Source organism: Coregonus clupeaformis, chromosome 32 (assembly GCF_020615455.1).
Source record: "Coregonus clupeaformis isolate EN_2021a chromosome 32, ASM2061545v1, whole genome shotgun sequence".
In the NCBI taxonomy this organism is placed as follows: Eukaryota; Metazoa; Chordata; class Actinopteri; order Salmoniformes; family Salmonidae; genus Coregonus; species Coregonus clupeaformis.
In genome coordinates this window covers 3,098,341-3,120,607 of record NC_059223.1, presented here as the reverse complement: position 1 = coordinate 3,120,607, position 22,267 = coordinate 3,098,341, and the positions used below count along the sequence as shown (strand labels likewise).

General features: G+C 48.8%; 1 protein-coding gene across 1 annotated transcript in view; it reads right to left on the bottom strand.

Moving 5' to 3' along the window:
• slc9a5 (solute carrier family 9 member A5) overlaps positions 1–22,267 on the bottom strand; it is a 124,564-nt gene that overhangs the window by 19,143 nt on the left and 83,154 nt on the right. The window contains exons 10-11 of the mRNA XM_041859576.2: positions 16,604–16,674; positions 16,244–16,370 (exon numbers count right to left, since the gene is read on the bottom strand). Of these exons, the coding sequence (XP_041715510.1) occupies positions 16,244–16,370; positions 16,604–16,674 (198 nt within the window). The remainder of the gene's footprint in view (positions 1–16,243; positions 16,371–16,603; positions 16,675–22,267) is intronic.

The window sequence follows — 22,267 nt, the reverse complement described above, 5'->3', positions numbered from 1 at the left end:
TCTGACCCTCCCTTCTATAACATTAGACTACTGTTCTGACCCTCCCTTCTATAACATTAGACTACTGTTCTGACCCTCCCTTCTATAACATTAGACTACTGTTCTGACCCTCCCTTCTATAACATTAGACTACTGTTCTGACCCTCCCCTTCTATAACATTAGACTACTGTTCTGACCCTCCCTTCTATAACATTAGACTACTGTTCTGACCCTCCCTTCTATAACATTAGACTACTGTTCTGACCCTCCCTTCTAGAACATTAGACTACTGTTCTGACCCTCCCTTCTATAACATTAGACTACTGTTCTGGCCCTCCCTTCTATAACATTAGACTACTGTTCTGACCCTCCCCTTCTATAACATTAGACTACTGTTCTGACCCTCCCTTCTATAACATTAGACTACTGTTCTGACCCTCCCTTCTATAACATTAGACTACTGTTCTGACCCTCCCTTCTATAACATTAGACTACTGTTCTGGCCCTCCCTTCTATAACATTAGACTACTGTTCTGACCCTCCCTTCTATAACATTAGACTACTGTTCTGACCCTCCCTTCTATAACATTAGACTACTGTTCTCTCCATAATCACAGCTTCTCTCTTATTAACTTAAACTCCAACATTGTCCTTTTTGCCTCAGTGGATGACCATAACTTTTTCTTCCCGTTCCCAAAAGTGTTTGGCGATTAGCTTGTAGGCTATTTGGCGAGCTTAAAGTTAGGCCCTAAAGCTTAGACTTATCCACTATTGCCAGATGGACCTAAAATAATTAAAGAAAAAACTAAATTTAGCCTATAGACATAAATTACACCCGCCCGCCACCCACCCGCCCTTCATCCACACAATATTTCATGACCCTAAACCCGACTGCGGGTTATGAGTCAACCCCCGCATCACTAGTTTTCAGCAAGCGTCTGTTCTGTGGAACGCTTCAATGTAACTTTGTTCCAAATGGTACCCTATTCACTATACACTGCAGAGTGCACATTTTGACCAGGGCCAATATAGTGCACTACACTGAGTGTACTAAACATTAAGAACGCCTGCTCTTTCCATGACATAGACTGACCAGGTGAATCCAGGTGAAAGATATGATCCCTTATTGATGTCACTTGTTAAATCCACTTCAAATCAGCGTAGATGAAAGGGAGGAGACTGGTTGAAGAAGGATTTAAACCCTGAGACAATTGAGACATGGATTGTGTATGTGTGCCATTCGGAGGGTGAATGGGCAAGACAGAACGGGGTATGGTAGTAGGTGTCAGGTGCACCGGTTTGTGTAAAGAACTGCAACGCTGCTGGGTTTTTCCATGCTCAACAGTTTCCCCGTGTGTATCAAGAATTATCCACCACCCAAAGGACATCCAGCCAACTTGACACAACTTTGGAAAGCATTAGAGTCAACATGGGCCAAGCATCCCTGTGGAACTCTTTCGACACCTTGTAGAGTCCACGCCCCGACGAATTGAGGCTGTCCAATTCATTTGGGACACACAATGTAACTGTGACCACAATGTAGTGCTGACGTTTAAAACGGGATACGAAGGTGAAAGTGAGACAATCAAACCTTTGAATTGATAACGGACCGAGGAATTCTACTGAGTGAGCACCTGACTGAGGGAAAGTAGTTCTAGAAATTCCAACAAAACCTAGGCTGTATCCCAAATAGCACCCTAATTCCATTTACAGTGCACTAGTTTGACCAGGAGCCTACGGGATCTGGACAAAAAGTAGTGCACTATATAGGGAATTGGGTGACATTTGGGACGCAGCCCCAGTCCCTTTATCGTGGTTTATGCTTAATTTAATTTGCTCTATTTGCTTAGAGGGAGTTGAGTAGAGTGGTTTTTCTGGGAATGTTCACACAACTTCATTTTAGGCCTGACATTGTTTTCCTTTTCTGTCCTAGAAACAATGTTTCACCTTCAGCTCTTTCCCTTCGTGGACCACTGGCTGGGCTCTGACTGGAACATACTGGCTGGGCTCTGACTGGAACATACTGGCTGGGCTCTGACTGGAACATACTGGCTGGGCTCTGACTGGAACCTACTGGCTGGGCTCTGACTGGAACATACTGGCTGGGCTCTGACTGGAACATACTGGCTGGGCTCTGACTGGAACCTACTGGCTGGGCTCTGACTGGAACCTACTGGCTGGGCTCTGACTGGAACCTACTGGCTGGGCTCTGACTGGAACCTACTGGCTGGGCTCTGACTGGAACCTACTGGCTGGGCTCTGACTGGAACCTACTGGCTGGGCTCTGACTGGAACCTACTGGCTGGGCTCTGACTGGAACCTACTGGCTGGGCTCTGACTGGAACCTACTGGCTGGGCTCTGACTGGAACCTACTGGCTGGGCTCTGACTGGAACCTACTGGCTGGGCTCTGACTGGAACCTACTGGCTGGGCTCTGACTGGAACCTACTGGCTGGGCTCTGACTGGAACCTACTGGCTGGGCTCTGACTGGAACCTACTGGCTGGGCTCTGACTGGAACCTACTGGCTGGGCTCTGACTGGAACCTACTGGCTGGGCTCTGACTGGAACCTACTGGCTGGGCTCTGACTGGAACATACTGGCTGGGCTCTGACTGGAACATACTGGATGGGCTCTGACTGGAACATACTGGCTGGGCTCTGACTGGAACCTACTGGCTGGGCTCTGACTGGAACATACTGGATGGGCTCTGACTGGAACATACTGGCTGGGCTCTGACTGGAACATACTGGATGGGCTCTGACTGGAACATACTGGATGGGCTCTGACTGGAACATACTGGATGGGCTCTGACTGGAACATACTGGCTGGGCTCTGACTGGAACATACTGGATGGGCTCTGACTGGAACATACTGGCTGGGCTCTGACTGGAACATACTGGATGGGCTCTGACTGGAACATACTGGCTGGGCTCTGACTGGAACATACTGGATGGGCTCTGACTGGAACATACTGGATGGGCTCTGACTGGAACATACTGGCTGGGCTCTGACTGGAACATACTGGCTGGGCTCTGACTGGAACATACTGGATGGGCTCTGACTGGAACATACTGGCTGGGCTCTGACTGGAACATACTGGCTGGGCTCTGACTGGAACATACTGGCTGGGCTCTGACTGGAACATACTGGCTGGGCTCTGACTGGAACATACTGGCTGGGCTCTGACTGGAACATACTGGATGGGCTCTGACTGGAACATACTGGCTGGGCTCTGACTGGAACATACTGGCTGGGCTCTGACTGGAACATACTGGCTGGGCTCTGACTGGAACATACTGGATGGGCTCTGACTGGAACATACTGGCTGGGCTCTGACTGGAACCTACTGGCTGGGCTCTGACTGGAACATACTGGCTGGGCTCTGACTGGAACATACTGGCTGGGCTCTGACTGGAACCTACTGGCTGGGCTCTGACTGGAACATACTGGCTGGGCTCTGACTGGAACCTACTGGCTGGGCTCTGACTGGAACATACTGGCTGGGCTCTGACTGGAACATACTGGCTGGGCTCTGACTGGAACGTACTGGCTGGGCTCTGACTGGAACATACTGGCTGGGCTCTGACTGGAACATACTGGATGGGCTCTGACTGGAACATACTGGCTGGGCTCTGACTGGAACATACTGGATGGGCTCTGACTGGAACGTACTGGCTGGGCTCTGACTGGAACATACTGGATGGGCTCTGACTGGAACATACTGGCTGGGCTCTGACTGGAACATACTGGCTGGGCTCTGACTGGAACATACTGGATGGGCTCTGACTGGAACGTACTGGCTGGGCTCTGACTGGAACATACTGGCTGGGCTCTGACTGGAACATACTGGATGGGCTCTGACTGGAACATACTGGCTGGGCTCTGACTGGAACCTACTGGCTGGGCTCTGACTGGAACATACTGGCTGGGCTCTGACTGGAACCTACTGGCTGGGCTCTGACTGGAACATACTGGCTGGGCTCTGACTGGAACATACTGGCTGGGCTCTGACTGGAACATACTGGCTGGGCTCTGACTGGAACATACTGGATGGGCTCTGACTGGAACATACTGGATGGGCTCTGACTGGAACCTACTGGCTGGGCTCTGACTGGAACATACTGGCTGGGCTCTGACTGGAACATACTGGCTGGGCTCTGACTGGAACATACTGGCTGGGCTCTGACTGGAACATACTGGCTGGGCTCTGACTGGAACATACTGGCTGGGCTCTGACTGGAACATACTGGCTGGGCTCTGACTGGAACATACTGGATGGGCTCTGACTGGAACATACTGGCTGGGCTCTGACTGGAACATACTGGCTGGGCTCTGACTGGAACATACTGGCTGGGCTCTGACTGGAACCTACTGGCTGGGCTCTGACTGGAACCTACTGGCTGGGCTCTGACTGGAACATACTGGCTGGGCTCTGACTGGAACATACTGGCTGGGCTCTGACTGGAACATACTGGCTGGGCTCTGACTGGAACATACTGGCTGGGCTCTGACTGGAACCTACTGGATGGGCTCTGACTGGAACCTACTGGCTGGGCTCTGACTGGAACCTACTGGCTGGGCTCTGACTGGAACATACTGGCTGGGCTCTGACTGGAACATACTGGCTGGGCTCTGACTGGAACCTACTGGCTGGGCTCTGACTGGAACATACTGGCTGGGCTCTGACTGGAACATACTGGCTGGGCTCTGACTGGAACATACTGGCTGGGCTCTGACTGGAACCTACTGGCTGGGCTCTGACTGGAACCTACTGGATGGGCTCTGACTGGAACCTACTGGCTGGGCTCTGACTGGAACATACTGGCTGGGCTCTGACTGGAACCTACTGGCTGGGCTCTGACTGGAACATACTGGATGGGCTCTGACTGGAACATACTGGCTGGGCTCTGACTGGAACATACTGGCTGGGCTCTGACTGGAACATACTGGCTGGGCTCTGACTGGAACATACTGGCTACGTCCCAATGGGCACCCTAGGCTACCCATGGGGCGCCGCACAATTGGCCCAGCGTCGTCCAGGGTAGGGGAGGGAATGGCCGGCAGGGAGGTAGCTCAGTTGGTAGAGCATGGCGTTTGCAACGCCAGGGTTGTGGGTTCGATTCCCACGGGGGGCCAGTATGATTATTATATTTTTTTATTATGTATGCACTCACTAACTGTTAAGTCGCTCTGGATAAGAGCGTCTGCTAAATGACTAAAATGTAAAATGTAAATGTAGTCCCTGTTTAGTGCACTTCTTTTGACCAGGGGCCCCAGGCTTCTGGTCTATATGTAGTGCACTATATAAGGAATAGGGTGCCATTTGGGATGCACTCACTGGCTTTAGAGCCCCTCGGTTAGGGCTAATATTAGGACTGATAAACTGCTCTCGGGATGCTGACTGGTATGGAACTAGGTTAGGGCTAATATTAGTACTGATAAACTGCTCTCAGGATGCTGACTGGTATGGAACTAGGTTAGGGCTAATATTAGTACTGATAAACTGCTCTCAGGATGCTGACTGGTATGGAACTAGGTTAGGGCTAATATTAGTACTGATAAACTGCTCTCAGGATGCTGACTGGTATGGAACTAGGTTAGGGCTAATATTAGTACTGATAAACTGCTCTCAGGATGCTGACTGGTATGGAACTAGGTTAGGGCTAATATTAGTACTGATAAACTGCTCTCAGGATGCTGACTGGTATGGAACTAGGTTAGGGCTAATATTAGTACTGATAAACTGCTCTCAGGATGCTGACTGGTATGGAACTAGGTTAGGGCTAATATTAGTACTGATAAACTGCTCTCAGGATGCTGACCGGTATGGAACTAGGTTAGGGCTAATATTAGTACTGATAAACTGCTCTCAGGATGCTGACTGGTATGGAACTAGGTTAGGGCTAATATTAGTACTGATAAACTGCTCTCAGGATGCTGACCGGTATGGAACTAGGTTAGGGCTAATATTAGTACTGATAAACTGCTCTCAGGATGCTGACCGGTATGGAACTAGGTTAGGGCTAATATTAGTACTGATAAACTGCTCTCAGGATGCTGACTGGTATGGAACTAGGTTAGGGCTAATATTAGGACTGATAAACTGCTCTCAGGATGCTGACTGGCATGGAACTACGTTAGGGCTAATATTAGTACTCATAAACTGCTCTCATGATGCTGACTGGTATGGAACTAGGTTAGGGCTAATATTAGTACTGATAAACTGCTCTCAGGATGCTGACTGGTATGGAACTAGGTTAGGGCTAATATTAGGACTGATAAACTGCTCTCAGGATGCTGACTGGTATGGAACTACGTTAGGGCTAATATTAGTACTCATAAACTGCTCTCATGATGCTGACTGGTATGGAACTAGGTTAGGGCTAATATTAGTACTCATAAACTGCTCTCAGGATGCTGACTGGTATGGAACTAGGTTAGGGCTAATATTAGTACTGATAAACTGCTCTCAGGATGCTGACTGGTATGGAACTAGGTTAGGGCTAATATTAGGACTGATAAACTGCTCTCAGGATGCTGACTGGTATGGAACTAGGTTAGGGCTAATATTAGTACTGATAAACTGCTCTCAGGATGCTGACTGGTATGGAACTAGGTTAGGGCTAATATTAGTACTGATAAACTGCTCTCAGGATGCTGACTGGTATGGAACTAGGTTAGGGCTAATATTAGTACTGATAAACTGCTCTCAGGATGCTGACTGGTATGGAACTAGGTTAGGGCTAATATTAGTACTGATAAACTGCTCTCAGGATGCTGACTGGTATGGAACTAGGTTAGGGCTAATATTAGGACTGATAAACTGCTCTCAGGATGCTGACTGGTATGGAACTAGGTTAGGGCTAATATTAGTACTGATAAACTGCTCTCAGGATGCTGACTGGTATGGAACTAGGTCAGGGCTAATATTAGTACTGATAAACTGCTCTCAGGATGCTGACTGGCATGGAACTAGGTTAGGGCTAATATTAGTACTGATAAACTGCTCTCAGGATGCTGACTGGTATGGAACTAGGTTAGGGCTAATATTAGTACTGATAAACTGCTCTCAGGATGCTGACTGGTATGGAACTAGGTTAGGGCTAATATTAGTACTGATAAACTGCTCTCAGGATGCTGACTGGTATGGAACTAGGTTAGGGCTAATATTAGTACTGATAAACTGCTCTCAGGATGCTGACTGGCATGGAACTAGGTTAGGGCTAATATTAGGACTGATAAACTGCTCTCAGGATGCTGACTGGTATGGAACTAGGTTAGGGCTAATATTAGTACTGATAAACTGCTCTCAGGATGCTGACTGGTATGGAACTAGGTTAGGGCTAATATTAGTACTGATAAACTGCTCTCAGGATGCTGACTGGTATGGAACTAGGTTAGGGCTAATATTAGTACTGATAAACTGCTCTCAGGATGCTGACTGGTATGGAACTAGGTTAGGGCTAATATTAGGACTGATAAACTGCTCTCAGGATGCTGACTGGTATGGAACTAGGCTAGGGCTAATATTAGTACTGATAAACTGCTCTCAGGATGCTGACTGGTATGGAACTAGGTTAGGGCTAATATTAGTACTGATAAACTGCTCTCAGGATGCTGACTGGTATGGAACTAGGTTAGGGCTAATATTAGTACTGATAAACTGCTCTCAGGATGCTGACTGGTATGGAACTAGGTTAGGGCTAATATTAGTACTGATAAACTGCTCTCAGGATGCTGACTGGTATGGAACTAGGTTAGGGCTAATATTAGTACTGATAAACTGCTCTCAGGATGCTGACTGGTATGGAACTAGGTTAGGGCTAATATTAGTACTGATAAACTGCTCTCAGGATGCTGACTGGTATGGAACTAGGTTAGGGCTAATATTAGTACTGATAAACTGCTCTCAGGATGCTGACTGGTATGGAACTAGGTTAGGGCTAATTTTAGTACTGATAAACTGCTCTCAGGATGCTGACTGGTATGGAACTAGGTTAGGGCTAATATTAGTACTGATAAACTGCTCTCAGGATGCTGACTGGTATGGAACTAGGTTAGGGCTAATATTAGTACTGATAAACTGCTCTCAGGATGCTGACTGGTATGGAACTAGGTTAGGGCTAATATTAGTACTGATAAACTGCTCTCAGGATGCTGACTGGTATGGAACTAGGTTAGGGCTAATATTAGTACTGATAAACTGCTCTCAGGATGCTGACTGGTATGGAACTAGGTTAGGGCTAATATTAGTACTGATAAACTGCTCTCAGGATGCTGACTGGTATGGAACTAGGTTAGGGCTAATATTAGTACTGATAAACTGCTCTCAGGATGCTGACTGGTATGGAACTAGATTAGGGCTAATATTAGTACTGATAAACTGCTCTCAGGATGCTGACTGGTATGGAACTAGGTTAGGGCTAATATTAGTACTGATAAACTGCTCTCAGGATGCTGACTGGTATGGAACTAGGTTAGGGCTAATATTAGTACTGATAAACTGTTAGGGCTAATATTAGTACTGATAAACTGCTCTCAGGATGCTGACTGGTATGGAACTAGGTTAGGGCTAATATTAGTACTGATAAACTGCTCTCAGGATGCTGACTGGTATGGAACTAGGTTAGGGCTAATATTAGTACTGATAAACTGCTCTCAGGATGCTGACTGGTATGGAACTAGGTTAGGGCTAATATTAGTACTGATAAACTGCTCTCAGGATGCTGACTGGTATGGAACTAGGTTAGGGCTAATATTAGGACTGATAAACTGCTCTCAGGATGCTGACTGGTATGGAACTAGGTTAGGGCTAATATTAGTACTGATAAACTGCTCTCAGGATGCTGACTGGTATGGAACTAGGTTAGGGCTAATATTAGTACTGATAAACTGCTCTCAGGATGCTGACTGGTATGGAACTAGGTTAGGGCTAATATTAGGACTGATAAACTGCTCTCAGGATGCTGACTGGTATGGAACTAGGTTAGGGCTAATATTAGTACTGATAAACTGCTCTCAGGATGCTGACTGGTATGGAACTAGGTTAGGGCTAATATTAGTACTGATAAACTGCTCTCAGGATGCTGACTGGTATGGAACTAGGTTAGGGCTAATATTAGGACTGATAAACTGCTCTCAGGATGCTGACTGGTATGGAACTAGGTTAGGGCTAATATTAGGACTGATAAACTGCTCTCAGGATGCTGACTGGTATGGAACTAGGTTAGGGCTAATATTAGGACTGATAAACTGCTCTCAGGATGCTGACTTGTATGGAACTACGTTAGGGCTAATATTAGTACTGATAAACTGCTCTCAGGATGCTGACTGGCATGGAACTAGGTTAGGGCTAATATTAGTACTGATAAACTGCTCTCAGGATGCTGACTGGTATGGAACTAGGTTAGGGCTAATATTAGTACTGATAAACTGCTCTCAGGATGCTGACTGGTATGGAAAAAATACTGCAGGGAATTATATTCAGGACTGGGCATCCGGAGAAAGTAAACTACTGCAGGACAAAGATTAAAACCCTCCCCACCGTTTGTGTGTGCGCGCACGTGTGTGTGTGTGTGTGTGCGCGCACGTGTGTGTGTGTGTGTGTGTGTGTGTGTGTGCGTGAGATGGTGGTAGAAATACTACCTGTTTACGTTTCCACAGCCCTGAAACCTCAGCATGTATCATATCCACAGCCCTGAAACCTCAGCATGTATCATATCCACAGCCCTGAAACCTCAGCATGTATCATATCCACAGCCCTGAAACCTCAGCATGTATCATATCCACAGCCCTGAAACCTCAGCATGTATCATATCCACAGCCCTGAAACCTCAGCATGTATCATATCCACAGCCCTGAAACCTCAGCATGTATCATATCCACAGCCCTGAAACCCTCAGCATGTATCATATCCACAGCCCTGAAACCTCAGCATTTTTATCATATCCACAGCCCTGAAACCCTCAGCATGTATCATATCCACAGCCCTGAAACCTCAGCATGTATCATATCCACAGCCCTGAAACCCTCAGCATGTATCATATCCACAGCCCTGAAACCCTCAGCATGTATCATATTAAATATTATCATGGGATAAGATTGTTTCCTATTAGTGGGGTGTCCTGTAGTGGCCAGACCAGGGTCTCTGTTTTAATATAATATACCCTATTCCCATTATAGTGCACTACTTTTGACCACATCCCTAAGGGCCCTGTTCAAAAGTAGTGCAGTATATAGGGAATATGGTGCTATTTGGGACGCAGGAGAGAGACAGCATCAGAGGAACTGGAGGAGAGAGACAGCAGCAGAGGGACTGGAGGAGAGAGACAGCAGCAGAGGAACTGGAGGAGAGAGACAGCAGCAGAGGGAGGGGAGAGACAGCAGCAGAGGGACTGGAGGAGAGAGACAGCAGCAGAGGGACTGGAGGAGAGAGACAGCAGCAGAGGAACTGGAGGAGAGAGACAGCAGCAGAGGGACTGGAGGAGAGAGACAGCAGCAGAGGGACTGGAGGAGAGAGACAGCAGCAGAGGGACTGGAGGAGAGAGACAGCAGCAGAGGAACTGGAGGAGAGAGACAGCAGCAGAGGGACTGGAGGAGAGAGACAGCAGCAGAGGAACTGGAGGAGAGAGACAGCAGCAGAGGGACTGGAGGAGAGAGACAGCAGCAGAGGAACTGGAGGAGAGAGACAGCAGCAGAGGGACTGGAGGAGAGAGACAGCAGCAGAGGGACTGGAGGAGAGAGACAGCAGCAGAGGAACTGGAGGAGAGAGACAGCAGCAGAGGGACTGGAGGAGAGAGACAGCAGCAGAGGGACTGGAGGAGAGAGACAGCAGCAGAGGGACTGGAGGAGAGAGACAGCAGCAGAGGGAGGAGAGAGACAGCAGCAGAGGAACTGGAGGAGAGAGACAGCAGCAGAGGGACTGGAGGAGAGAGACAGCAGCAGAGGGAGGAGAGCGACAGCAGCAGAGGGACTGGAGGAGAGAGACAGCAGCAGAGGGAGGAGAGAGACAGCAGCAGAGGGACTGGAGGAGAGAGACAGCAGCAGAGGGAGGAGAGCGACAGCAGCAGAGGGAGGAGAGAGACAGCAGCAGAGGAACTGGAGGAGAGAGACAGCAGCAGAGGGACTGGAGGAGAGAGACAGCAGCAGAGGGACTGGAGGAGAGATACAGCAGCAGAGGGAGGAGAGCGACAGCAGCAGAGGGACTGGAGGAGAGAGACAGCAGCAGAGGGAGGAGAGCGACAGCAGCAGAGGGACTGGAGGAGAGAGACAGCAGCAGAGGGACTGGAGGAGAGAGACAGCAGCAGAGGGAGTAGAGCGACAGCAGCAGAGGGAATGGAGGAGAGAGACAGCAGCAGAGGGAGGAGAGCGACAGCAGCAGAGGGACTGGAGGAGAGAGACAGCAGCAGAGGGAGGAGAGAGACAGCAGCATAGGAACTGGAGGAGAGAGACAGCAGCAGAGGGACTGGAGGAGAGAGACAGCAGCAGAGGGACTGGAGGAGAGAGACAGCAGCAGAGGAACTGGAGGAGAGAGACAGCAGCAGAGGAACTGGAGGAGAGAGACAGCAGCAGAGGAACTGGAGGAGAGAGACAGCAGCAGAGGAACTGGAGGAGAGAGACAGCAGCAGAGGAACTGGAGGAGAGAGACAGTAGCAGAGGGACTGGAGGAGAGAGACAGCAGCAGAGGGACTGAGGAGAGAGACAGCAGCAGAGGAACTGGAGGAGAGAGACAGCAGCAGAGGGACTGGAGGAGAGAGACAGCAGCAGAGGAACTGGAGGAGAGAGACAGCAGCAGAGGAACTGGAGGAGAGAGACAGCAGCAGAGGAACTGGAGGAGAGAGACAGCAGCAGAGGAACTGGAGGAGAGAGAAAGCAGCAGAGGGACTGGAGGAGATAGAAAGCAGCAGAGGGACTGGAGGAGAGAGACAGCAGCAGAGGATTGCAGTATCAGCAGTAGGAGTAGGGTTGCATATTCTGCTAACTTTCCCAAATTCTTCTGAATTTCCAGAAATCAGGGTTGGAAGATTCCCAGAGTCGTCAGGGAATAAGCAGCAAATCTGGAATCCTCCAACCAGGATTTCTGGAAACCTGGGAATTTTGGGAAGGTTACCAAAATGTTGCAACCCTGTTTAGGGTTTACAGTCTTTCTACATGATGAAGTGGAGATGAGTTTATACAGACAGATGAGAGGGGATGAGAACATGAGAGGAGGAGAGGAGAACAGGAGAGGAGGAGAGGAGAACAGGAGAGGAGGAGAGGAGAACAAGAGAGGGAGGAGAGGAGAACAGGAGAGGAGGAGAGGAGAACAGGAGAGGAGGAGAGGAGAACAAGAGAGGGAGGAGAGGAGAACAGGAGAGGAGGAGAGGAGAACTGAGAGGAGGAGAGGAGAACAGAAGAGGATGAGAGGAGAACAAGAGAGGGAGGAGAGGAGAACAGGAGAGGGAGGAGAGGAGAACAGGAGAGGAGGAGAGGAGAACATGAGAGGGAGGAGAGGAGAACAAGAGAGGGAGGAGAGGAGAACAGGAGAGGGAGGAGAGGAGAACAGGAGAGGGAGGAGAGGAGAACAGGAGAGGGAGGAGAGGAGAACAGGAGAGGAGGAGAGGAGAACAAGAGAGGGAGGAGAGGAGAACAGGAGAGGAGGAGAGGAGAACAGGAGAGGGAGGAGAGGAGAACAGGAGAGGAGGAGAGGAGAACAGGAGAGGAGGAGAGGAGAACAGGAGAGGGAGGAGAGGAGAACAGGAGAGGGAGGAGAGGAGAACAGGAGAGGAGAACAAGAGAGGGAGGAGAGGAGAACAGGAGAGGAGGAGAGGAGAACATGAGAGGGAGGAGAGGAGAACAGGAGAGGAGGAGAGGAGAACAAGAGAGGGAGGAGAGGAGAACAAGAGAGGGAGGAGAGGAGAACAGGAGAGGGAGGAGAGGAGAACAGAAGAGGAGGAGAGGAGAACAAGAGAGGGAGGAGAGGAGAACATGAGAGGAGGAGAGGAGAACAAGAGAGGGAGGAGAGGAGAACAGGAGAGGAGAACAAGAGAGGAGGAGAGGAGAACATGAGAGGAGGAGAGGAGAACATGAGAGGAGGAGAGGAGAACTGAGAGGAGGAGAGGAGAACAGGAGAGGAGGAGAGGAGAACAAGAGAGGGAGGAGAGGAGAACAGGAGAGGAGGAGAGGAGAACAAGAGAGGGAGGAGAGGAGAACAGGAGAGGAGAACAAGAGAGGGAGGAGAGGAGAACAGGAGAGGAGGAGAGGAGAACATGAGAGGGAGGAGAGGAGAACAGGAGAGGAGGAGAGGAGAACAAGAGAGGGAGGAGAGGAGAACAAGAGAGGGAGGAGAGGAGAACAGGAGAGGGAGGAGAGGAGAACAGAAGAGGAGGAGAGGAGAACAAGAGAGGGAGGAGAGGAGAACATGAGAGGAGGAGAGGAGAACAAGAGAGGAGGAGAGGAATGAAAGGCAAAGTAGAGGATGGTTGAAAAGAGAAAAGAAGGGCTGTATTCAGAGAGGCCAGAGGAACCCCTCCCTCCCTCCTACACCTCAACATGTCAGCACACCATCCCTCCCAACTACCCTGTACGTCTCGGATTTCTCTCTAGAGGCTGACATCCAGCCCTCAGCACCTCTGTGATCTAACCCTAGTTTACTTTTACAGTCGATTTATCTCTCCTACCAGGCCAACTCAAACTGGAGACATCTGTCCTTCAGAGTGTAGGAGAATACTACATATCATAATATAATAATAATAATATGCCATTTAGCAGACACTTCTATCCAATGCGACTTACAGTCATGTGTGCATACATTTTTACGTATGGGTGGTCCCGGGGATCGTTACAAGCGCCGTGCTCTACCAATTGAGCTACAGAGGACCATCATAATGTCAAACACACACCTATAAAACATGTCAGCCATGTCAGCACTTGAATCCTATAGGCATATGATACCAACACCATGGAGGGGATATTGAATCCTATAGGCATATGATACCAACACCATGGAGGGGATATTGAATCCTATAGGCATATGATAGCAACACCATGGAGGGGATATTGAATCCTATAGGCATATGATACCAACACCATGGAGGGGATATTGAATCCTATAGGCATATGATACCAACACCATGGAGGGGATATTGAATCCTATAGGCATATGATAGCAACACCATGGAGGGGATATTGAATCCTATAGGCATATGATACCAACACCATGGAGGGGATATTGAATCCTATAGGCATATGATACCAACACCATGGAGGGGATATTGAATCCTATAGGCATATGATACCAACACCATGGAGGGGATATTGAATCCTATAGGCATATGATACCAACACCATGGAGGGGATATTGAATCCTATAGGCATATGATACCAACACCATGGAGGGGATATAGGATGAAGAATTCCCCTGAATATTTTCCTAAACCTCTCATATCCCTTTCCCACACATTCACATGGTCTGATGTCATACACCTTCGCCACTAAGCGTGTGTCCCTGATGGCACCCCTATTCCCTATCAAGTTGGACACTTTTCGACCAGAGCCCTATTGGGCCCAAGTCAAGAGTAGTGCACTACAGTATAGGGAGCCATTTGGGACGCATCCCCTAACTGACACGTCACCAGTAGAGATGGGATGTTTGATGTGGCGACTCTCAGGTAATGCTGTGGTATCAGAGGAGACAGAGAGATGAATTACACTCTCTCTCTCTCTCTCTCTCTCTCTCTCTCTCTCTCTCTCTCTCTCTCTCTCTCTCTCTCTCTCTCTCTCTCTCTCTCTCTCTCTCTCTCTCTCTCTCTCTCTCTCTCTCTCTCTCTCTCTCTCTCTCTCTCTCTCTCTCTCTCTCTCTCTCTCTCTCTCTCTCTCTCTCTTACACATGACAGAGAGAGGATACAGAGTCTCACACCTCCTAGCTTGGCAACAAGACTTCCTCTATAAAACGAGAACTTAGCAAGGAGTCAGTCTACACCTCAGCAGATGATATAGTGATGTCTGGTAGCTGTGTGTTCTAGTGCTACTGTAACCATGGATTTGTACTGGTTGCAGAGACAGTAATGGGAGTCTAGGTGGGAGAAGGGCAACGTTTCTCCTGGACACTGATCTTGGGTCAGTTGTGCATTTTCCCCGCTAATGGATAAGGTTAGGATTGGGAGAGGGGAAGCTGATCTTTACACCGGAGCAGTCTAGGTGCATTGCTGCCATGAGTTGAGGAGCAGTGCCATCTAGTGGTCCTGGTTGACATTTACAACACAACTGAGCACTGGACAAAACCATGGCAACAATTGATGTCTCTGACTCGCTCTGTTACTATGTCCCAAGCCACCCATTCCCCTCCCTCTCTCCTTCCCTCCCTCCCTCTCTCCCTCTCTCCTTCTTCCTCCCTCCCTCCCTCTCTCCTCCATCCCTCCCTCCCTCCCTCCCTCTCTCCTTCTTCCTCCCTCCCTCTCTCTCCTTCCCTCCCTCCCTCCCTCCCTCTCTCCTTCTTCATCCCTCCCTCCATCCCTCCCTCTCTCCTTCTTCCTTCCTTCCTCCCTCCCTCCCTCTCTCCTTCTTCCTCCCTCCCTCCCTCCCTCCCTCTCTCCTTCTTCCTCCCTCCCTCCCTCCCTCTCTCCTTCTTCCTCCCTCCCTCCCTCCCTCCTTCTTCCTCCCTCCCTCCCTCCCTCCCTCTCTCTCCTTCTTCCTCCCTCCCTCCCTCCTTCCTTCCTTCCTCCCTCCCTCCCTCCCTCCCTCCCTCCCTCCCTCCCTCCCTCCCTCCCTCCCTCCCTCCCTCCCTCTCCCTCTCCTTCTTCCTCCCTCCCTCCCTCCCTCCCTCCTCCTTCCTTCCTCCCTCCCTCCCTCCCTCCCTCCCTCCCTCCCTCCCTCCTTCTTCCTCCTCCCTCCTTCCTCCCTCCCTCCCTCCCTCCCTCCCTCCTTCCTCCTCCCTCCCTCCTCCTTCCTCCTCCCTCCCTCCCTCCCTCCTCCCTCCCTCCCTCCCTCCCTCCTTCCTCCTCCCTCCCTCCTTCTTCCATCCTCCCTCCCTCCCTCCCTCCCTCCCTCCCTCCCTCCCTCCTTCCTCCTCCCTCCCTCCTTCCCTCCCTCCCTCCCTCCCTCCCTCCCTCCCTCTCTCCTTCCTCCCTCCCTCCCTCCCTCCCTCCATCATACCTGGTCTATAACACTGATGGCGTCTCTAATGTTGATTTTCTGATAGACCTCCCACAGCTCACTCTTCCTCCCTCCCTCCCTCTCTCCCTCCCTCTCTCTCTTCCTCCCTCCCTCCCTCTCTTCATCATACCTGGTCTATAACACTGATGGCGTCTCTAATGTTGATTTTCTGATAGACCTCCCACAGCTCACTCTTCCGGTACACAGACTTCCGCAGCAGCAGCTTGCTCAGGTAGTTCTTGTCAAACTGCTCCCACCTGAATGTACACGCCCATATATGGATGAATGACAGTCCATGTTCCAGGGAACAACACTATGATACACATTCAGTGAGGGGCAAAATCCTACCTTCCACTTAGTCATCATTAGTGAATATATAACTTCAGTGGAAGTTAGGATTGGCCATTTAGAGTCCATGATAATATTCAATGATAAGAATAAGACAATGTATTTCAATTGAAACACGACTGAAGAGCGAAGGGCTACTGACTTGTCTCTCCAGTGGTGGTAACCGTTGAGTCCAGCGATGTCTTCCACTGCTGTCAAACAGTGGTCAAAGGCCTGGGGAGAGACAGTATACAGTCTAGTTTATTCTTCACTGTAAGGTTGAGGTCCCTAGCTTCAGTAAATATCATGGGGCTCGTTGAGGTCTCTAGGTCAGTAAATATCATGGGGCTCGTTGAGGTCCCTAGCTTCAGTAAATATCATGGGGCTCGTTGAGGTCTCTAGGTCAGTAAATATCATGGGGCTCGTTGAGGTCTCTAGGTCAGTAAATATCGTGGGGCTCGTTGAGGTCTCTAGGTCAGTAAATATCATGGGGCTCGTTGAGGTCTCTAGGTCAGTAAATATCATGGGGCTCGTTGAGGTCTCTAGGTCAGTAAATATCATGGGGCTCGTTGAGGTCCCTAGCTTCAGTAAATATCATGGGGCTCGTTGATTCCTCTAGGTCAGTAAATATCATGGGGCTCGTTGAGGTCTCTAGGTCAGTAAATATCGTGGGGCTCGTTGAGGTCTCTAGGTCAGTAAATATCATGGGGCTCGTTGAGGTCCCTAGCTTCAGTAAATATCATGGGGCTCGTTGAGGTCTCTAGGTCAGTAAATATCGTGGGGCTCGTTGAGGTCTCTAGGTCAGTAAATATCATGGGGCTCGTTGAGGTCTCTAGGTCAGTAAATATCGTGGGGCTCGTTGAGGTCTCTAGGTCAGTAAATATCATGGGGCTCGTTGAGGTCTCTAGGTCAGTAAATATCATGGGGCTCGTTGAGGTCCCTAGTTTCAGTAAATATCATGGGGCTCGTTGATTCCTCTAGGTCAGTAAATATCATGGGGCTCGTTGAGGTCCCTAGCTTCAGTAAATATCATGGGGCTCGTTGAGGTCTCTAGGTCAGTAAATATCATGGGGCTCGTTGAGGTCTCTAGGTCAGTAAATATCGTGGGGCTCGTTGAGGTCTCTAGGTCAGTAAATATCATGGGGCTCGTTGAGGTCTCTAGGTCAGTAAATATCGTGGGGCTCGTTGAGGTCTCTAGGTCAGTAAATATCGTGGGGCTCGTTGAGGTCTCTAGGTCAGTAAATATCATGGGGCTCGTTGAGGTCTCTAGGTCAGTAAATATCATGGGGCTCGTTGAGGTCTCTAGGTCAGTAAATATCGTGGGGCTCGTTGAGGTCTCTAGGTCAGTAAATATCATGGGGCTCGTTCAGGTCTCTAGGTCAGTAAATATCGTGGGGCTCGTTGAGGTCCCTAGCTTCAGTAAATATCATGGGGCTCGTTGAGGTCTCTAGGTCAGTAAATATCATGGGGCTCGTTGAGGTCTCTAGGTCAGTAAATATCATGGGGCTCGTTGAGGTCTCTAGGTCAGTAAATATCGTGGGGCTCGTTGAGGTCCCTAGCTTCAGTAAATATCATGGGGCTCGTTGATTCCTCTAGGTCAGTAAATATCGTGGGGCTCGTTGAGGTCTCTAGGTCAGTAAATATCGTGGGGCTCGTTGAGGTCTCTAGGTCAGTAAATATCGTGGGGCTCGTTGAGGTCTCTAGGTCAGTAAATATCATGGGGCTCGTTGAGGTCTCTAGGTCAGTAAATATCGTGGGGCTCGTTGAGGTCTCTAGGTCAGTAAATATCATGGGGCTCGTTGATTCCTCTAGGTCAGTAAATATCGTGGGGCTCGTTGAGGTCTCTAGGTCAGTAAATATCGTGGGGCTCGTTGAGGTCTCTAGGTCAGTAAATATCGTGGGGCTCGTTGAGGTCTCTAGGTCAGTAAATATCGTGGGGCTCGTTGAGGTCTCTAGGTCAGTAAATATCGTGGGGCTCGTTGAGGTCTCTAGGTCAGTAAATATCGTGGGGCTCGTTGAGGTCTCTAGGTCAGTAAATATCATGGGGCTCGTTGAGGTCTCTAGGTCAGTAAATATCGTGGGGCTCGTTGAGGTCTCTAGGTCAGTAAATATCGTGGGGCTCGTTGAGGTCTCTAGGTCAGTAAATATCATGGGGCTCGTTGAGGTCTCTAGGTCAGTAAATATCGTGGGGCTCGTTGAGGTCTCTAGGTCAGTAAATATCATGGGGCTCGTTGAGGTCTCTAGGTCAGTAAATATCATGGGGCTCGTTGAGGTCCCTAGTTTCAGTAAATATCATGGGGCTCGTTGATTCCTCTAGGTCAGTAAATATCATGGGGCTCGTTGAGGTCCCTAGCTTCAGTAAATATCATGGGGCTCGTTGAGTTCTCTAGGTCAGTAAATATCATGGGGCTCGTTGAGGTCTCTAGGTCAGTAAATATCGTGGGGCTCGTTGAGGTCTCTAGGTCAGTAAATATCATGGGGCTCGTTGAGGTCTCTAGGTCAGTAAATATCGTGGGGGCTCGTTGAGGTCTCTAGGTCAGTAAATATCGTGGGGCTCGTTGAGGTCTCTAGGTCAGTAAATATCATGGGGCTCGTTGAGGTCTCTAGGTCAGTAAATATCATGGGGCTCGTTGAGGTCTCTAGGTCAGTAAATATCGTGGGGCTCATTGAGGTCTCTAGGTCAGTAAATATCATGGGGCTCGTTGAGGTCTCTAGGTCAGTAAATATCGTGGGGCTCGTTGAGGTCCCTAGCTTCAGTAAATATCATGGGGCTCGTTGAGGTCTCTAGGTCAGTAAATATCATGGGGCTCGTTGAGGTCTCTAGGTCAGTAAATATCATGGGGCTCGTTGAGGTCTCTAGGTCAGTAAATATCGTGGGGCTCGTTGAGGTCCCTAGCTTCAGTAAATATCATGGGGCTCGTTGATTCCTCTAGGTCAGTAAATATCGTGGGGCTCGTTGAGGTCTCTAGGTCAGTAAATATCGTGGGGCTCGTTGAGGTCTCTAGGTCAGTAAATATCGTGGGGCTCGTTGAGGTCTCTAGGTCAGTAAATATCGTGGGGCTCGTTGAGGTCTCTAGGTCAGTAAATATCGTGGGGCTCGTTGAGGTCTCTAGGTCAGTAAATATCGTGGGGCTCGTTGAGGTCTCTAGGTCAGTAAATATCATGGGGCTCGTTGAGGTCTCTAGGTCAGTAAATATCATGGGGCTCGTTGAGGTCTCTAGGTCAGTAAATATCGTGGGGTTCATCTCTTCTGTGAGTTTATGCACTGTGATCCATTTGCCAATGCCTTTCCTTTCCTGGCCCTGTGACAGAGGATGAGTCTGACAGACTGTACCAGCCCAGGTCCCTCAGCAGAGAGAGAGACTATGATGAACCAAGATGGCTGACAGACTGTACCAGCCCAGGTCCCTCAGCAGAGAGAGAGACTATGATGAACCAAGATGGCTGACAGACTGTACCAGCCCAGGTCCCTCAGCAGAGAGAGAGACTATGATGAACCAAGATGGCTGACATACTGTACCAGCCCAGGTCCTTCAGCAGAGAGAGAGGTTGTGCCCCATCATTAAGTTTGCCGACGACACAACAGTGGTAGGCCTGATCACTGACAACGATGAGACAGCCTATAGGGAGGAGGTCAGAGACCTGGCCGTGTGGTGCCAGGATAACAACCTCTACCTCAACGTGACCAAGACAAAGGAGATGATTGTGGACTACAGGAAAAAAAAGAGGACTGAGCACGCCTCCATTCTCATTGACTGGGCTGCAGTGGAACAGGTTGAGAGCTTCAAGTTCCTTGGTGTCCACATCACCAACGAACTATCATGGTCCAAACACACCAAGACAGTCGTGAAGAGGGCACGACAAAGCCTATTCCCCCTCAGGAGACTGAAAAGATTTGGCATGGGTCCTCAGATCCTCAAAAAATTATACAGCTGCACCATCGAGAACATCCTGACTGTTTGTATCACCGCCTGGTATGGCAACTGCTTGGCCTCTGACCGCAAGGCACTACAGAGGACAGTGTGTACGGCCCAGTACATCACTGGGGCCAAGCTTCCTGCCATCCAGGACCTCTATACCAGGCGGTGTCAGAGGAAGGCCCTCAAAATTGTCAAAGACTCCAGCCACCCTAGTCATAGACTGTTCTCTCTGCTACCGCACGGCAAGCGGTACCAGAGTGCCAAGTCTAGGTCCAAAAGACTTCTCAACAGCTTCTACCCCCAAGCCATAAGACTCCTGAACAGCTAATCATGGCTACCCAGACTATTTGCACTGCCCCCTCACCCCATCCTTTTTACGCTGCTGCTACTCTGTTAAGTATTTATGCATAGTCACTTTAACTCTACCCACATGTACATATTACTTCAACTACCTCAACTAGCCGGTGCCCCCGCACATTGACTCTGCACCGGTACCCCCCTGTATATATAGCCTCCCTACTGTTATTTCCCATTGACTCTGCACCGGTACCCCCCTGTATATATAGCCTGCCTACTGTTATTTTATTTTACTTGTGCTCTTTTTTTCTCAACACTTTTTGTTGTTTTATTTAACCTTTTTATAAAAAAATTAATGCATTGTTGGTTAAGGGCTGTAAGTAAGAATTTCACTGTAATGTCTGCACCTGTTGTATTCGGCGCATGTAGCCAATAAAATTTGATTTGATTTGATGACTTGTTAATCTGCCCCACTACCATCACTCTCACACTCTTTTCTACTCCCAGTCCTCCACAGCCCCTCCTCTTCTGGATCTAGCTGCCTCTAACACTGCTCCTGGGGTTTATAAATACTGCCTCTAACACTGCTCCTGGGGTTTATAAATACTTTCAGACAACCAGAGGATCCACACAGAGAGGTTATAGTATGATGATTTATTTATCTGACCCGCTACCACCACCGCCACCACCACCACCGCCACCACCACCACCACCACCGCCACCACCACCGGTTCATAGCTTCAACCCCGCAGCACACACACTTACACACACCAACTGATTAATGGACAGCTGAATGTATATTTTTATTTTAATCTTGCTTTGTTTGCTCTTTTCCATATTATGTCTATCTCTGAAAAAACTACCCAGGAAAGGGCTGAATATAGCCCATATTAATTTATATATAGGCTTAGAAATAAGGTTCATGAAATCAATAACTTGCTGACATCAGATAACATTAATATATTAGCCCTTTCTGAGACTTACTTAGATAATTCATTTGATGATACAGCAGTAACAATACAAGGATATAACATCTATAAAAGAGACAGGAATGCTTATGGGGGAGGTGTTGCTGTATATATTCAGAGCCATATCCCTGTAATGCTTACAGAATATCTTATGTCAAGTGTTATTTTCTTTTGGGGTGATGCTATAGCCCACCAAGTACTAACAGTCAGTATCTAAATAATATGTGTCAAATGTTTGATAGTGTATGTGATGTAAACAGAGAGGTCTACTTTCTTGGAGACCTGAATATTGACTGGTTTTCATCAAGCTGTCCGCTCAAGAGGAAGCTTCTCACTGTAACCAGTGACTGTAATCTGGTTCAGGTTATTAATCAACCTACCAGGGTGTTTACAAACACTACAGGAACAAGATCATCCACATGTATTGATCACATTTTTAATAATACTGTAGAACTTTGTTCTAAAGCTGTATCCGTACCCATTGGATGCAGTGATCACAATATATTTGCTATATCCAGGAAAGCCAAAGTTCCAAAAGCTGGGCCTAAAATAGTGTATAAGAGATCATACAAAGTATTTTGCTGTGACTCTTATGTGGATGTAAAACTTTATTTGTTGGTCTGATGTGATTAATAAGGAGCA